Raw genomic sequence first — 18,448 nt, forward strand, 5'->3', positions numbered from 1 at the left:
ACCAAGACTATGAAGTTCCACTGTCAAGCGCACATGTCTCAGGTGAGGCGGTATTATTGCGACATATAACCCCCTGGACATTCCATGACATAATTTTATCTAACCCATTTAAAAAACAAAACAAAAAAGAAACAGGAGGGTTCCTACCCATGCCATTCTTATCCCATACCTCTACTACAATAAACCATTCTAAATTAGAATCAGTGCTAATCCTGAATGTCATGACTATCCCATCCCCCTTGTGGGAGGACACAGTGCCTGTAACTGCACATACTACATTGTATATATCAGCATCATGGTGTGAATAAGCTTTAGCCACTGCTAGTACCCATCTTGTTTTACAAGCTCTACATTGACCTAGGGCAGTGGTCACCAACCTCTGGCACTCCAGCTGTGGCAAAACCCCCTGCATGCTGGGAGCCGTGGTTTAACCAGAGGTGGAGTGCCAGAGGTTGGTTATCCTTGACCAAGGTATACAGAGACTGATCCATTAATAAATCGGCAGAAAACTAAGTGCACATTTTTTAGAGTGTGGGTCAGTGGGCTGCTTCCCAGTGTTATGAGCTGAATTAATTTATACCCCTTGGTTTACAACTAAGAAAAATTGTATGATGTGAAAATGTGAACCAGCTACTGTTCCAGCTCCCTTGCGGATTGTGTTTCCATTTTCTTGAAGTCCTGAAGTGGAAAGCTGTCTAGTTATGTAGTGACTAGTAGATAGCCCGTCCCAGGACGGTGACTAATAAATGCATCCACTTAAGGGCAGTGGCTTGTTCCCGGACAGCTGCTGCAATCTGTCTGTAAAAATCTCCAAAGTACTAGTTTCACTCTAGCAGAGATTTCTTTCGGTTCGCCCTGAATGCCCACAATGGGGAGCGGTGGAGAACCAGCTGAAAATCATGTGGACAAATACCGCTACGCAGGGGGTTCCTTTTGTAAAGGTTTCACTGTATTTCATTTTACTGTATAGCTAACAGGAAATTTTCTTCTTTTTTTTTATTTTATAGATATTCAAAAACAGGAAAGTCAAAAGCAGCCCCAGAAAAGCATCCAGTTGTATGACACTCCATATGAGCCAGAGTGTAATGGAGTGGAGTCCGATTCTGAAAGCCTTGTCGGCCTGAGACTCCGAGAAAGCAAGTTGCCTCAGGATGACGACCGACCCGCGGACGAGTACGACCAGCCATGGGAATGGAACAAAGCATTGCCAGCCTTAGCAGGTACCTACCTCTGTAGTTTCTAGATGGGACCACGTGTTGTAGAGAGGTCGGCCTGCTGCTCCCACCCTCTTCTGTTGTGTCTGACCTGCGAGTGATCTGTGTAATCCTATATTATGGTGTTAAGGGAAGTTCAAAGTAAATGTTTTCGTTTCTCAAGTTGCTGAGCATATAAACGGCCTTTGACGAAGGCCAGAAGGCCCCTCTGCGTCTGATTTCACCCAGCCTGTTTATGAATGTCACACCATCACCACTTCCCAATCATACATTTAATTAGTCTACCAGACCACCCAGGATCCAGCTAGTTCAGCATCTGTTTCTCTAATCGGAACACGTTCCACCCTGGCATCTGCATGATTAGGTGCTTTCTGATGCCACCCTCACATAATCAATAGATTTATCGCCTGCTCCATTTTCTGCAGTCTGGCTTCTGTGTCCCCCTGCAGCAAATATATCCTATATACTCTGGAACAGGAAGAATGGACGCTGGGGAAAGCCATGTTGATCTCAAATTTTTGGATAGTTTTGCAAATTCTCTAAGTAGGCAAAAACAGTGAACTCTCTGGCAGACCATGGGGCAGATAAGAACCTCGTACAGGGGTAAATATTGTGTATGTTCATACCTACAGCACTCTCATTTTTTGCATAAAAAAAGTGCCATCCATGCAGAGGTTGAGAGCACCTAGGTTTGTCGTCCATGCTAGCTTTCTTCAAACTGCAGTTTGTCTGATGACTGTAGATTTTGTAGGAAATTTGCCAGACATTTTTAGGAAATTCTTTCAATGCTCTTGTGCATAGATAGGTATCTCACTTTGAGTATTTCATATACGGTATCAGCAACCAGTGTGATTTATAGAAATTCCATGAGTTCGTCCATTAAAGGGGTTGTCTCCTCACAGACAGAACACAGCCCCTGGGAAGATCATGTGATTGTGCTGGCAGAAGCGATGACCAGCTAGGGATTTCTCCTGCCGTGGTAGCTGCAAGGGAAATGTAGTGGTCATTTTGCTGATAGACTGTCCATGTAATACAAGGACAGCTTGAGTCGTACAGTGCGGCACTCACTCAAGCACGTAGAGGATTGTTCTGAGCGAGGAAACCCCCTCTATGGTGTCGCCCTGTCTTCATAGGGCATATGGATGGGCAGGGTTGTCATCAGGAACATACAGGTAAACTGTGTGGGGCCCCCCCACCGGCTATTCATATCTATAACATATTTTTTGTGTCAGGCTATTTTGTCATACACATAATTAGGATATTAAAAGGGTTATCCAACTTTTTTGAGACCTCAGAGAATGGCCGGACTTGCGATGGAGATCATGTTCCCGACGCTGGGTTCCTGCTCTACTGCCTGTTCTGCAGTTCCTCTCTGGGGATCAACATACTGTTGACAAAGAGCATGTGACTGCTGCAGCCAATCACTGGCCACCCACGCAAAACGTCAGTGATTGGCTGCAGTGATCATGTGCTCCCTGTCTACAGAATGTTGATGAGAAGAGAGATCGGAGACAACCCCTTTAAGAACAGGTTAAAGAAAAATGCCACATGTTAACTGCCTTTTCAATCACAATAATGGCTAGCTGCCATCATAGACATTTTTCAGTATGGTAAAATGTAAGATGAATATGGTGTTCCCGAAGTGGCTCCAGACTTGATGTCAGTGACCCCAGAATTGTTCCAACTTTTAATGCTCACAGCACACTAGGGACACATTAGCTACACAATGGTGCCCCCCCATATATTCTGTAATGTAATAGTTAATTTATACTCAGAATTACCTGTTAAATTCTCCGTCCACATAGCAATGAAATAATCAAACAAAAATGCCCAAAGCGAAAACTGGAGAATGTGTAGAGAAAACAAGGATTCTGTGGGATAGATCAGATCCTTGGAAAGCTGGGTACTTTTTCTGTCTGATAGTTAAAACCAAGTCACATTGGTTGTAACTGCCAAATACGGACGGGTTGCCGTGTGAAGCTCTGTCTTTTATGTTATTTACTAACATATATATATATATATATCTATATATATATATATATATATCAGGGGGATTTATCTAAACTGGTGCAAAAGAATTAGTTGCCCATAGCAACCATTCAAATTCCAGGTCCTCAATGTTTACTTTGAGACAGCACACCAAATGATCTTCAGAAAATTTATACTTTTTATAGATTTTTTTTTAACATCAGTCGTACATGTTATAGCAAATTTGGTGCCCTTCAATGAGCTGTGTGATACGAATGTCGGGTTTCAACTTTGATTTTTCAGAGTGTCTTTGGAAAATGAAAGGTGGCATTTGATTGGTTGCTTTGGGCAACTAAGACTGTTTTCCTTTGCACCAGTTTAGGGAAATTTCACAGTGAAAAATGAACTAAGCAAAAAGCCCCCATTATACCGCACACCGTGTCCTTCATGACCTGCTCTGCTTTCTACTCTAGTAACAGGAGGTGACATTGGATTGGTCAGTCAGCAGCCCTTCTGATGTCCTTACCCCCTTCTGTAGTCAGAGACTTTTTACCAAGCAGGAATTCTGAACTCTTGGTTGTCACGAGGTTGGATAGTCAGAAGCTGCAAGAAAAGTGCCCAAAAGTGGCTAAAATTGCCTCCTAATCTACACTGTGGCCACCTGAGCCAAATATACAACTAAAGAGCGTTCCGGATCTGGATAGCAAGTATTTCTACTGGAACAACTCACACCTAAGAGTCCGCAGAGCGTTGCAGCCAGATGTATTCCTTCTATGTGTGACTAGGTCCCATTGCACAACCTGCTCTCCAAATTTAGCAACCCTCCACTGAGCTGCAGGAAATCCAGAACTGAAAATTGGAAAAAAGAACTCCAGCGTTTTAGGTCTGTTATATCAAAAGGTAATGTTTCAGCTAAGCAAACCATACGCCGAAACATTGCCTTTTATTATGACCGCCATAAAACAGTGGGGTTTTATAGAATCTCTGGTGCCTTGGACTCTAGATATTTTTTTCACGTTTTGCCCGGTGAGTTTAGACAAGAGATGAGATGCCTCTAAATGCGTTATTTCAGTAATCCTCTCCATCGAGTGTAGACCGCGCACGTAATTGTGTGGTTCCAATCATTTTTGCAGCCCTGACCATGAATTTCTTTTAACCGGTAAGCGTAAATCCTCTGGAACGGAATGGGGGTGATTGACAGCTTGGGAATAATCTAGGCACAGCAATTAGTTGGCAGTCTTTTGGGCAGCATTGTTATACAGGTACCATTCATAATGATGGCAATCTCCTCGCTGTTGGCACTCTGGTTGTTGTACAGCAGTTTATTGGCACGCACGTTGGCATTTAGTTTAATTCCTCCGTGTTTGTATTTGTTTCATAGTGTCTGCTGCTGAGCTGCAGTTACGGGCCACTTCCTTGCCCGCGGCCGCCGGAATTGGAGTGACATGCAAAAGCTTTTATATGATTATATAATAAAAAGCCTGGGGCTGATTTTTCAACTTGCTGCTGTTTGTATGTAAAACACCTGCCATCTCAGGATATGAGAAGGGAAGGGCAGATACGCCTCGGTTTTCTACAGCTGACTTGTCACTTCGCTGTACAAACTTCTGCTTATAAGAAGTGCTGAAAACAGGACATTATACAACCCTGCCGCTGCCCACAAGCTTTATATGAATATGTAGGGCACAAGTCAGTCTGCCGCTCCACAGCCCTTCTTATACAGATAATCATCACCTACAGGAAGTCTTCTTAAGATATACCGCCAAAGGGGAGCAAGATGTCCGAGAAGCAAGACGTCACCCGTTTCTAGCATTTTACTCATGTTTTATTTCTGTATCTGTTACATTTCCACATTCAACCAACTTTTCGAAGGGTAGTTGCACCCTAGGGGGTCATTTATTACCAGATATACGCCATGGCGTATGATGTGGCAGAATCTGCGACTTCTTCCCCGCTCACAACAGGACTAAATTAGGAGGGCGTGGTGGGGGCCCGTCTCATTCATCATTCTCTACACCTGTTTTAGGCGTGGAAAATGATCTAAATATAAGGCCTCATGCACACGACCATTGTTTTGGTCCACATCCGAGCCGCAGTTTTTGCGGCTTGGATGCGGACCCTTTCACTTCAATGGGGCTGCAAAAGATGCGGACAGCACTCTGTGTGCTGTCCGCATCCGTTGCTCCGTTCCGTGGTCCGCAAAAAATATAACCCGTCCTATTCTTGTCCGTTTTGCGGACAAGAATAGACTGTTATATCAATGGCTGTCCATGCCGTTCCGCAAATTGCGGAAATCACACGGACGCCATCCGTATTTTGCGGCTCCGCAATTTGCAGACCGAAAAAACACACAACGGTCATGTGCATGAGGCCTTACATTTGGAATCTGTGGTGGATCCGCTGAAGTTATGTAGAAGCCGATGCCTCTTCAGATCTTCAGCGATCCACCGCCAGCTATAAGCCAGTCTTAATAAACATGCCCATAAGGTTTCTTTTCAAAAATACCACTTTTTTATTTAACTTTTAGCAAAAAATAAATAAAAATTTATTATATAGCTGCCTTGACCAGGTTTTAATAATAATCATCTTTATATAATGGCAACATATTCTGCAGCACTTAAAAAATATAGAGGGTGCATGTGAAGAAAAAGACGTTAAATAGCTAAGAATGAAAGCGCTGCCACCGGAGAGCAATGCAATACTCTCTCTCCTGTCACACTTAATGACATTTGTTGTGCTTGTGATCTTGCATACGTACAGTCCATTTACTGCCCAGTTATGAGCGACATGTGAGAGAACCTTACCAGTTCTTGTGCATGTTCTGATAAATGTCCTTTGGCTACGACTTGTTTGCACAAGTATGTTGGGAAGGATATCGGAACACAATGGGAACTCGTATGCCAATAAATTATGGCAAAAGGCCAGATCTTTTAACAGGATGTCTATAGCTGCTGTACATGTTAAGCAACTGCCAGCTTATAGGGATTCAGCCAGAACGTAAAAAATGCCACATGGTCATAAACCCCCCCAGTAAGTAAAGTGTACAGGAAAGTGGGATGAGCAACTGTTCCACAAGCACACATAAGAAGAAATGAAAGGGGTTATCTGGGAAAAATATAGATGACCTATCCTCTGGATAGGCCATCAGTATCGGATCGGTGGGGGTCCGAATGCCGGGACTCCCATCGATCAGCTGTTAGAAGAGGCCTCTTCCTAGGCCGTGCATCGGTCATGTGGCCTAGGTGCAGCATAGTCCCATTCAAGTAAATGGGGCTGAGCTGCAGTCCCAAGCGCAGCCACTATACAACGTACAGCTCTGTGCTTGCTAAGCTGCCGGGAAATAGCTGATAAGATAGGTCGTCATTATCATTTCCCAGATAACCCCATTAAGATTACTGATCATCTTTACTGCTTAGGGTACAACCACACGTTCAGGTTTTATGATGCAGTTTTGGAAGCTAAAACCAGAAATGCGTTAAAAAATAAAAATATAATGAGAACTTGTATCTGTCCTTTATTCTTTTCTCTCTTTTTTTATGATTCACTCCTGATTTTGGCTTCCAAAACTGAATCGGGAAATCTGACCGTGTGGCCGTACCCTTCGAAAGCAGAGTTAGTCGGTCGAAAGATCCCATAGTCTTAGTATCTGCCAACAGTCTTCTCTGTATACACACTGATGGACACTGATCCATTCTAGGCACAGAAGATCTGTTGTGTTTCAGCAGTTCACTTTATCCATATACGGTAGGGATCGACCGATTATTGGTTTTATCGATATAATCGGCCGATATTCAGGATTTTGAAAGTTATCGGCATCTATTTTGCCGATATTCCGATAACGTATCGGGAACACGGATCGCGCTGCTGACAGCGCTCTCCGTGTTCCCTCAGCAGCACAGGGGAGAAGGAAGCAGTGTCTTCCTCCCCCCTGTGCCGCTGCCACCAATGAGAGGAGAGAGTACAAGAGGGGCAGTGGCCACTGCGCCACCAATGAAGATAACTCTCTCATTAATTCATATACAGGAGGTGGGAACTGATCCCCCGCCCCAACCACAGTATTAAAAAAACATTAGTGGTGCAGTGCCCCCCCCCCCCATCATTAATCATTGGTGGCGCAGTGCGCCCCCCGACCCCAGTATTAAAAACATTGGTGGCGCAGTGCGCCCCCCCCCCAGTGTTAATCATTGGTGGCAGTGGCCACAGGGTCCCCTCTCCCCTCCTCCCCAGTGAGCTCTATCAGGGTGAATAGGACAAGGGTTCTGCCTGAAAGTTCCCAGATTATCGGTATCGGTTCTAAAAAATCAATATCGGTCGATCCCTAATATAAGGGAAATAATTTCTGATCTCTAAGGGTCACACGTTCAGGCTTTTTGATGCAGTATTTGAAGCCAAAATCAGGTGTGGATCGTCAGGAGAGAAATTATTTAGGGCAGATACTTCTCCCCTTTTGCAGTCCAATCCTGGTTTTGGCTTCAGGGTTCTTAGTTCTCTGGTATCTTGTTGGAATGAGGCCACCTATACATGTGCTTTTGGAAATCAAATGAGCTTGCTATGTTATCTTTTCTTCCTCAGAAAATTGCTCTGTATTTTGCCTCCTCCTGATTTTTCTCTCATGAGGGGAAGTTATCATGAAGAATTAAAATGCAGTTAATTTGAGTATTAAGTAGTGCAGGGAGGACGTTGGGATGGCCTCTGCTTGCTTCACTGCATTCAGAAGAGGTAATTGGCTTTTAATAACCTTTCCATGCAGTTGGAAACAGATATAATTAAATCTAATCCTCTCGTACAAGCCTCGCTCAGACTCCACTATCATTCTCTTGATGGGGCTCGTGCACTTATATGTTAAACATCTCCATTGTTTGTGAAAGCTCCAAATGGCACAGTCTCTTATGACCACTTTCAATCCAAGTGTTTTAGGTCATTAGCGATTGTTAGACATTTCACTTATTTTTATGTTAACCCTGTGTGAACAAAGTAAAAAGTGCTCCCATAGTTTCACGATGTAGCACCAAGAAACCAAAATAACCCATTTCCTTGAGCTGTGGTGCTTTATATCTCCACAATATTCGACGTACCTTGACCACTGCCATTCCAGAGATCTCCCGATGTCCTCATTTGGACCGTAGGGAAGTGTTTACATGTATATGGGTATAAATGATCTACTCACGTACGGTAGATGCAAATGTACATGGCATATAGACAAGGACAAGTAAATTAAATGTTTTTTGAGTCCTCATTCTAAGAACAGTGAAAACAAATCCCTCAAAGTCCATTAATGTAGGCCACTGCCTATCAACAAATATCGAAGTAGCATTTGTGTGGGCGTGTGCCCATTGGTCTCCATACGTAAAGTTAAAAGGGTTTTCCGAGATTATCAGTATCTGATCGGTGGGGGTCCGATACCTGGGACCCCCGCCAATCGGCTGTTTTAAGAAGGAAGTGGTGCTCACCAAGCACAGCACTGTACATGGTATAGCGGCTGTGCTTTGTATCATGCTCAGTCTTATTCACTTGAATGGGGCTGAGCTTCTCCTAGGCCACATGATCGATGAATGTGCCGTCACTCTAGGACAGTGATGGCTAACCTTGGCACTCCAGCTGTGGTGAAACTACGACTCCCAGCATGCTCCATTTATTTCTATACAGTTCTGAGAGCAGCCAAGCAAGGGGGGCATCTTGGGAGTTGTAGTTTTACCACAGCTGGAGTGCCAAGGTTAGCCTTCACTGCTCTAGGAAAAGCAGAGAGAAGGCCGCAACACTACTGAGGGCACCACTACCTTCTCAAACAGCTGATTGATGGACTCCTACTGATGACTTATCCAGAGGATAGGTCATCAGTATAAAAATCTCAGAAAACCCTTTTAAGCATCTGTCTTTGGTAAGAAGATAAAGCTGGCTATAGTGTAGTGGTTATAGATGGCCCTTTTCTGTTGACCATTGGCCCTTTTCATGACTTGAACGAGCATTGGTTATGTACTATAGTTGGAAACGTCAACAGAACTGTAACCCATCAATGGAAACCCTTTTTCGAGATCATGTCAGAGATTGATCGCCAAATTGAGGTTTTAACAAATGCCATTTTTGTCCAAGACAGCAGCCTTCACAAGACCACCATGAATGACAAGGTATTCTTGAAAAAGCTTTCTGAAATCCACAATGTATGACCAGCTTAAAGCATACCTCCAGTTTCACAAGAAATATGATTGTAGTGCAGGAATTTTCATAATATCGATTTTTATAAATATTTGGTCAATTTTGCTGTAAGCCCATACCCTGGCCAAGGTCTGTACTGCAGCTGATAATGTCTTGCTTTGCTTCCTAGGCTGCCATTTTCAGTGAGGGAACCATTGCTGTAGGATCCTATGGGGTTGGCTCCTGCACTGAAGACCGTAGCCTCACTGCCAGGACACCATCTAGTTAAGGGGTTATCCCATTATTAATGTAAAAAAAAAATGAAAATCAGACATCATATAGTACATGACAATCTCGAACAAAGCTAGAACCAGCCCTGTACCGCAGATGGATCCAGAGATCTCCCCATTCATTGCTCTGTTAGATTTATATTAAGCTAAAGGGGAGTGTCTTTTCTGCCCGAGCTCAGGGGGGGCGTGTCCCTGTTCTTCCTATCAACTCAGGAGGCAGGTGAAGGATGACACTGAGCATGTGCAGCCATCTCAGTGAGCAGGACGAGGAAATAAGAAAATCAACTGCAGATGGTGCTATACAGATACATTTCAGTGAGTAACTGCAAGTACAAAAGTATTCAGAATATCCAGATGCTTGCTTGAAAACTGTAGAATATTTTTTGGTGGGACAACCCGTTAAGTGCAGCCCGTAGCACAGATCTCAGCCGGGCCCTGCTGTGGGTTAACAGCAAAATATCCTGATAAAGTGATTTATAAAAGCAATTATATTGGGAAGTCCTGGACTATGATCATTTTCCTTGTGAAACTAGAGGTTCTACTCAATCTGGCTCCTAAAATACAAATGATGTCATATGCAGATATAGCATGGTCAAGGCCTACATGTGATACAATGGTATATAGTTACCCTTTAGTGGCTATGGATTTGTACGAAACAAAGCCTAGTTCTAGAAATTAATTAGCTGCGGCCTCACAAAAAGATGGAAAATTCCATTTTCCTCTCATAGGTGGTATTGGTAGGTGCAGAAACTCCAAGGAGATCTGGTAGCACCTGTTACTAAGCAACCACCCTAACATATTTAGGGCTCATTCAGACGGCCGTATGCTGTCCGCAAAAATGCGGATCCGTTTTTTTTGTGGATTAGATGCTGTCCCATTCACTTCTATGGGGCCCTTTTTCCTCCATTGCACGGCTCAGCAAAAAAATTAAACCTGTCCTATACTTGTCAGAGAAAATCAGGACATGGCCCTATTGAAGTCTATGGATCAGCCAAAAAACTGAATGAAATCAGTTTTTTTGCGGACATGCTGAACTGTCCGCCAAAAAACGGATACACATTTTTGCGGACAGCATACGGCCGTCTGAATGAGCCCTGTATGCTGCCTTGCAAACAGTACACACAAACAGTTGCTCATATGTGAGGGGGGGCGTCACGAATTCTACATTTATATCATTTATTCTCAAGACTAAGATTAAGTTATTGTGCAGAAATGCTCAGTATTTGCTTTGAACCATTTACCACATCTTAAGAGCCTTTTTACTGATGTTGCCCAATTAATTCTTCATTGCATAGGGTCATCTTCATCCCTACACAGTAATAACTTTTTTATTTCAATATTTTATTTTATCTCTAGTTCATATTACTGAAATGTTATGTTTTCTCAACGCTTAGCAGAATGTGCGCATTTAGTTTTGCCCTGTGGGGTAAGCTCCATAGGGGTTTGTGTGCAGAAGCTGATAACGGCTAAATATGATCCTAGTCACTTTAAAGCTTTGTGTATGGTTAACGTATACCAGAATTTGTTATTCTGCAGTGAGAAGTGTTAGTTTTATACAACTGCATGCAAACACTGCAGACTACTTCTTCCCATAGATGAGTAATGTCGGAGTGTCCACAGCCTTCTTCTCTGTGCTGTACTTGCACCAGTGTCCATGCCACCATACGTTATTGTGAACCTACCATTACACAAACAACAGAACAAGTGATGAGGGAACAGCTCAAATAAACTTTATTGCATTATAACACAGAACTCCAGGGAGAACTTTACAACACAGGAAAATGGGACACAATCCAGTTTTTCGGAATAAATAGCAAATGATTTAGAACTTAGTTCCTGGATGAAATCAACTTGCTGACTACAAGGTGCAACAAAGCTCTAGATCCTCTTCCTGATGAGTGTTCCTCCGGGGTTTTGACTCGTCCCAAGTAAATGTATCTCAAAGCAATGGATCTTCTTCCAGAGGTGCTGGCCACATAATTGGCTTCCATCTTCAATAAAGTCTTTCTCCACCGTTTTTTTATGAGGATGGTGGCATCAGTTAGCTATGGTGTAGACACGTAGCCAAGCAGATACAGTCATCACGGCTCCCGTGTTATTAACCAGGCTGTGATAGACAATTCTTCTGCTAGTACAAATAACATTACAAAAGGATGACGCTCTACTAGAATCTTACCATATCTCTGATATAGGAAACTTAAAGTCAGCATTATTATGCTGAAGTAAACGTGATGTACCATCACAATGAGTAATACGTATATTTGGTTAAATATATAGCATTGCTGACACAACACTATATGGAATCTGCTCTGATCTAAAAATCATAGGTTTGCTCATATTGCTCATACAGTCTTGGAGAAAGTAATTGTGATCAATGTGTCAGGAATGCTTACCTGGGGGTTGTAGGACCATTGAAATGCAGAAGTTGTAAATGTAGGTGGATCGTCATGAATAATGTTTCTAAACGTTTAATGCTGCCTGGAAAATGTAGTACTTTGGAAACATTTTTTGGAAATTATTCATTAGAGATACTTCCCTTTATGAATAATACAGTTAGGGAGAAATGTTGACTTTAAAAAGTCACAAAATATGGTTTTACGATGTTTTTGGACTTGTGCTTGCAATAATTTGCCAACATTTATAATTTTTACACTACTCACTCCAGTTTTAAAAAGTGGTTGGGAAATTGTCAAGCTGCAATTTTACTCCAGTGAAGGAGTGCCATTGAAACGGGTAACCTCTTGAGACATAATTGTTAGCTGTTCACCCTCTCGGATCAGTCCTGCCGCTATTTCGCTGTGCCGCTGGACCGCCGCTCCGTCCCCATTGACTATAATGGGGACGGGACGGGGCGGAGCTCCGGCGCAGCACGGCAGTGCACGACTGAAGGCCGCCGATCACCGCGAACTGCCGTGCTGCGCCGGAGCTCCGCCCCCATCCCCATTATAGTCAAAGGGGACAGAGCGGCAGCACGGCGAAATAGCGGCAGGACTGATCCGACAGGGTAACCAGCCTGTCGGATCCGTCCTGCCGCTAGTGTGAAAGTAGACTTAAAGATGTACCAAGTTTATAAAATATCACACAATATTTTATAAATTTAGCGCAAATTATGGCAACACAGACTTCTGAATTTACTCATGTAAAGCCTCTCCCTTAGCTCCTCAAAGAAATGGGATGTAAAGTAGAAATATTCTCTCAGCAGTGGTCTATTTAGGTACTGAAGGGCATGAAGAGTAAATGTATTCATTCTAGATATCCCACTTTTCTTAATAATTGTGTAATCACTGTACAAAGCTAGCACTGAGTAATATGCCGGTATGGCTCCCTGGAGGCTGTTGCACATTACGTGGTCTACATTAGTAATGATATACATATTTTTTACAGGAAGAAGCTAGTTTGCCAGATTATTAAATCAGGACAAAAGTAAACACAGACCTCATGAAGTGAATTATAATGAAAGATGCTGATGCTTTTAAAGTCCAGTTTATGAGCTGAAATTATCTTGTAATTTATGTTACAATCCAAGCCATGAAACCGTGTCCTATGTTCTGCTCCCGCCTTCTTTGATTCCAATTATCTCAGTGGCACATTTGGTGGCACCTTTCAGTTATAGTTCAGGCAGTGGAGCATATACTAATTAATGCCCAGTTTTGCCAATCTGGACAGAAGTGTTTGGTGTTTTTCACCTCATCCTTTCCATGACACTTGGGCCAGTTCCTCACTTTCTTGTTGGCTAATATTAAGGTTCCAATGGAGAGGGAAGTCCTGCTACACAGTAGAGAACAGAATGGGGCAACCATAGGTTCATCCCTTCAAGGGCCCCATAGTCACCACATGGTCTGTGTCTATACTATGTATACCTTTTTTGGCTTCAGTTTTCAGTAAGAGTTGGCAGATAGTGAAGAGGAGCTCTGTATACAAAAAAAAAGTATTTTGAGTATTTTGTTTTGTTCCTTTCATCTTCTGTATTAGTGGATGTGCAGTTTTAAGCAAATTGAACTGCTGTATGAGAGAATTAAAGGCCATGACAAAGCCAAATAAAATTCCACAGCATGCTCAGCTGTTTCCATGACTCCCATAGAAGTAAATGGAGAGAGCTGCGCACATGTGCGTCTACTTGTCCATTCCGTCTCCACCTGGATGTGGTGGCTCCCTCACCAGATTGGTCTGGAACTACTGTAATAGACTTGGGCTCAGGTAAAAAAAAGGTGGAACCAGCATCTACCAATACCTGTTTAGTAATACATTTCCACCAAATGTCAAGTTAAAATGTAATTCTGTCAAGCTATTGTCTTCTTGGTAGAGTCAGGACACTTTCACGTTTTGAGGGACTCCTTAGTCTTTTTGTCATTGACCTTTTAATCCTGGACTGCCACTGCTGATTTTTTTTTTTTTTTTTTTTTTTTTAACTCTTTCTGAAAGAGAATCCATGCCAATTGAGACATGATTTAATAAAAAAATAAATAAAGACCAGTCCCAAGTGCTGAGACATAGTGCCTAAAGGTCACCAACCTACTGTTGACTCACTATGTGAAGTGCTCCAAACCTCCTCGTGCATTGACATTAGTAGAAATACTGTGCAGCAGGTGCTTCATGGCATGGGATTCCTTGGCCAAACAGTTGCACGCAAGCCTTTCATTGCCAAGCCTCGAAAGGAGTGGTGTAAAGCAAACTGCCACTGGACTCTGGAGCTGTGCAAATGTGTTATGTGGAATGATGAATCACGCTTCTGGCAGTCTGATAGATGAGTCTGGGTTTGGCGAATGCCAGCAGAACAGTACCTGCCTGACTGCATTGTTCTCCCTGTAAAGTTTGTAGGAGGGATAATGATATGGGGTTATTTTTCAGGGCCTGACCTAGGCCCGTTAGTTCCATTGAAAGGAAATTTTAATCCTTTAGTATAACGAGACATTTTGGACAATTCTATGCTTCCACCTTTGTGGGAACAGTTTGGGGAAGGCCCTTTTCTGTTCCAGTATGAATCTGCCCCAGTGCAGAAAGCAAGGACCATAAAGTCATGGTTGGATGAGTTTGGTGGGACGAACTAGAACAGAGATTGTAAGCCAGGCCCTTTCATCCAGCATCAGTGTCGACTTCAAAAATGTTCTTCTGGACGAATAGGCAAATAAACTCCCACAGACACGCTCCAAAATCCTTCCCAGAAGAGTAGAAGCTGCTTTAGCTGCAAAAGAGTGTCTGACTCCATATTAATGCTTATGGATTTAGAATGGGAAGCCATAAAAGCTCCTTTAATTGTAATGTGTAGGTGCCCACTGCTCAATGCCCAATGCTGTTGTCCATATAGTATATATGTTTATCAAGACATGTTGAACTTTTCCTTATGGGTAATTTTCTAACCAAGCCTCTACTACTCTTCAAGTAAATTACTATTGTTCCAAGCATCTAATGTTATTTCAATAAAATAATGTTTTCTGACCTTCCCTCCAACGAATTTCAGATTGTCCCAAGCTCAGTTTCAGTATTTGGTCATTTATACAGTAAAAGAGTTCTTGGAGTGGTAGAAATAAGCAGATCCCAATGTAAGATGTGAACATATCCTAGTGGACTGATATATAGTCACTAAAACATTATCACTATCAGCACGTGTAAATGAACACTTATTCTAATTGGTGGATTTGTTTACTTTGTCTGGTATCCTTAGGTCTACATTGTTTAGCGGTGCCTCAAGGGCACTATTTAGAGTGCATAAATTGTATACAGTACACACTGATAAAATACTTTTCTAAACTGTGAGTGATTGGTTTGTCAGACTTTATTGCTACACAAAGTTCTGTCTCCGTGAAAGTTCAGACTAATAATTACCCAAGAGCTTTGTTTCCTCTGAACCTTTGAGCCATGGCACGCTGCCACACTGCCATTTCCAGGCTGTAGACATGAAGCTGTTAACCACTGATATAATGCTGATTGTCAGTAATTGGCAAATACAATTTCCCTCTCATACTGGAACATTTCACTTTTAATTTATGCGGCCTCAGAAAACAAGATTCGCCATACATGGGTACTTGTAGACAGGACATTTGTCGGCCGAGGGGTCAAGAATGTCTGTCTATGCCAGGGTCTTTGTAAGTAGACTTTACTAGTTGCTTATAGTCATCCTTTTAATCTTTTACAGCCCAGTTTAATGAAAGTGAAATACGACAGTCATCGCCTTCTCCATCAAGTGACAGGCGGAGACAGCTACGAGCCCCTGGAGGTGGCTTTAAACCTATAAAACATGGCAGTCCTGATCTCTGTGGTATCTTAGGAGAAAGAGTGGACCCGAATCTTGCACTGGAAAAACAATTGTAAGTTCTTCTTTTAAGAAAACGTTTCTTATTTAAAGCATGGAGGTTTGAGTACATTATCCACCACTGAATAAATCTTGAAATTACTAAAAATACCATTCAATAAGGCCTAGTTCACACGATACAATACACGGCCACTGTTCCGTGTGCTTTCCACATCACGGATGCGGACCCATTCACTTCAATGGGTCCGGAATTGCGGAACGGCCGCATGGAACGGGACCCCTCGGAAGCACTACGGAGTGCTTCCGTGGGGTTGCGTCCCGTACTTCCGTTCCGCAAAAAGATAGAACATGTGCTATCTTTTTGCGGAACGGGTGGATTGTGGACCCATTAAAGTAAATGGGTCCGCGATCCGATGCGGCTGACCTACGGCCGGCGATCGTGCATTGCGGGCCGCAGCACGGGCACGGGTCACACACGTTCGTGTGAACTCGGCCTAAGTGTTATAAATCCAGGTAACTCAGTTTTATGCGTAACCACATAAAATCCACATAGACCCAATGCACAAACTGCATATTACTAGCACCGTAAATGTTGCACAAATTCTAGAAATGTAGCCATCCGGATATCACTAATACAGTCGTTGCTGTACCTCTTGAAAATGTAGTAACATATAAATCTATTAGAACCTTTTATTAACCTTCTATGTTTTTTTTTTTTTTTATATAATATTAATGTTATTGCCTTGAATTATATACATTTTCAGTTGGTACCATGGGGCCATTAGCCGGACAGATGCCGAAAACTTGCTGAGGTTGTGTAAAGAATGCAGTTACCTTGTAAGGAACAGTCAGACAAGCAAGCACGACTATTCTCTGTCTCTGAAGTAAGTCATTTCTATTGGATTAAAATAAAATCACTGCAAAAAAGGAGCTCGGACACAAACGAGCAGTGCAAAGCTGCACAGATTTGTAGGAAAAAACTAATGCTCTTAAGGGTTTGGGTTGAGGCATGGCTGCTGCATGTGGCTTTTGGTATTCTGGCATCATGAATTTTTTATTTTATAGCTTTTGCTGCTATGTCCTTTTTATCTTCCAGAAACTAGAAAGCTCTCTGAAGGCAGCACGGTGGCTCAGTGGTTAGCACTGGTGCCTTGCAGCGCTGGGGTTCTAGGTTCAAATCCAACCAAGGACAACATCTGCATGGAGTTTGTGTGATCTCCCCGTGTTTGTGTGGGTTTCCTCCCACACTCCAAAGACATACTTAGATTGTGAGCCCCATTGGACATGCTAATGTCTGTAAAGTGCATAAAATAAATAAGTAATAAATAAAGTGGCCACCGCCACTTCCACTTGGCCAAATCTGTAGAGGGAAGCTTACTTACCTGCTTCCTGGCACTGACTCCCCGCTCCTTCTCCTCCTGGCCTGCAGTGCTCTGCTGGGCTCCCTGGTGGTAAACATCTGGTTTGGCATCTTCTGCGGCAGAGACCAGCTACCCTTACGTCATGATAAATAGTCACATGACACAAGGAGGAGGTGGCATCAAACCTGATGTTTTCAGCGAGGGAGCACAGCAGAGCATCGCAGCACAGCAGAGCATCGCAGGCTAGGAGGAGGAGTAGTCGGGAGCCAGCTCGGGGATGCAGCTAAGTACGGCCAAGACAGGGGGTTTTCCAACCCATTCCTGCACAGCCCCTTTAAGCTTTAATTACAGACGGATCATGTAAAGTTTTTATACACATGGCAATATTATGGATCTGTGTTGTACAGATCTGTTATATGGCACCCATCAATATAAGATCTGTATCTTTTACTATGCCTTCACATTCCATTTCCTAAGGCCCCTTTCACACGAGCGAGTATTCCGCGCGGATGCGATGCGGGAGGTGAACGCATTGCACCCGCACTTAATACCGACCCATTCATTTCTATGGGGCTGTTCACATGAGCTGTGATTTTCACGCATCACTTGTGCGTTGCGTGAAAATCGCAGCATGCTCCTCTTTGTGCGTTTTTCACGTAACGCAGGCCCCATATAAATGAATGGGGTTGCGTGAAAATCGCAAGCATCCGCAAGCAAGTGCGGATGCGGTGCGATTTTCACGCACGGTTGCTAGGAGACGATCGGGATGGAGACCCGATCATTATTATTTTCCCTTATAACATGGTTATAAGGGAAAATAATAGCATTCTGAATACAGAATGCATAGTAAAACATCGCTGGAGGGGATAAAAAAATAATAATTTAACTCTCCTTAGTCCACTTGATCGCGTAGCCGGCATCTCTTCTGTCCTCATCTGATCTCTGTGCAGCAACAGGACCTTTGGTGACATCATTCCAGTCATCACATGATCCATCACCATGGTAAAAGATCATGTGATGGATCATGTGATGTCACCAAAGGTCCTGTTGCTGCACAGAGATCAGATGAGGACAGAAGGAGATGCCGGGCAAAACGCATTACAATGTTTTGCACTCGTGTGAAAAAATCGCGGGTGTTCCCACAACGCACCCGCACATTTTCCCGCAACGCCTGTGTGAAAGGGGCCTAAGGATAACATAAACAAAATAATTGGCATCTACAGTGCAAAAGTA

At 43.1% G+C, this 18,448-nt stretch overlaps 1 protein-coding gene across 1 annotated transcript in view; it reads left to right on the forward strand.

Moving 5' to 3' along the window:
- Window positions 1-18,448, forward strand: part of SHB (SH2 domain containing adaptor protein B) — a 181,177-nt gene that overhangs the window by 114,766 nt on the left and 47,963 nt on the right. The window contains exons 3-5 of the mRNA XM_040417278.1: window positions 1,008-1,220; window positions 15,738-15,909; window positions 16,619-16,738. Coding sequence (XP_040273212.1) covers window positions 1,008-1,220; window positions 15,738-15,909; window positions 16,619-16,738 — 505 coding nt within the window. The remainder of the gene's footprint in view (window positions 1-1,007; window positions 1,221-15,737; window positions 15,910-16,618; window positions 16,739-18,448) is intronic.

This window comes from Bufo bufo, chromosome 2 (assembly GCF_905171765.1).
Source record: "Bufo bufo chromosome 2, aBufBuf1.1, whole genome shotgun sequence".
Taxonomy (NCBI): domain Eukaryota; kingdom Metazoa; phylum Chordata; class Amphibia; order Anura; family Bufonidae; genus Bufo; species Bufo bufo.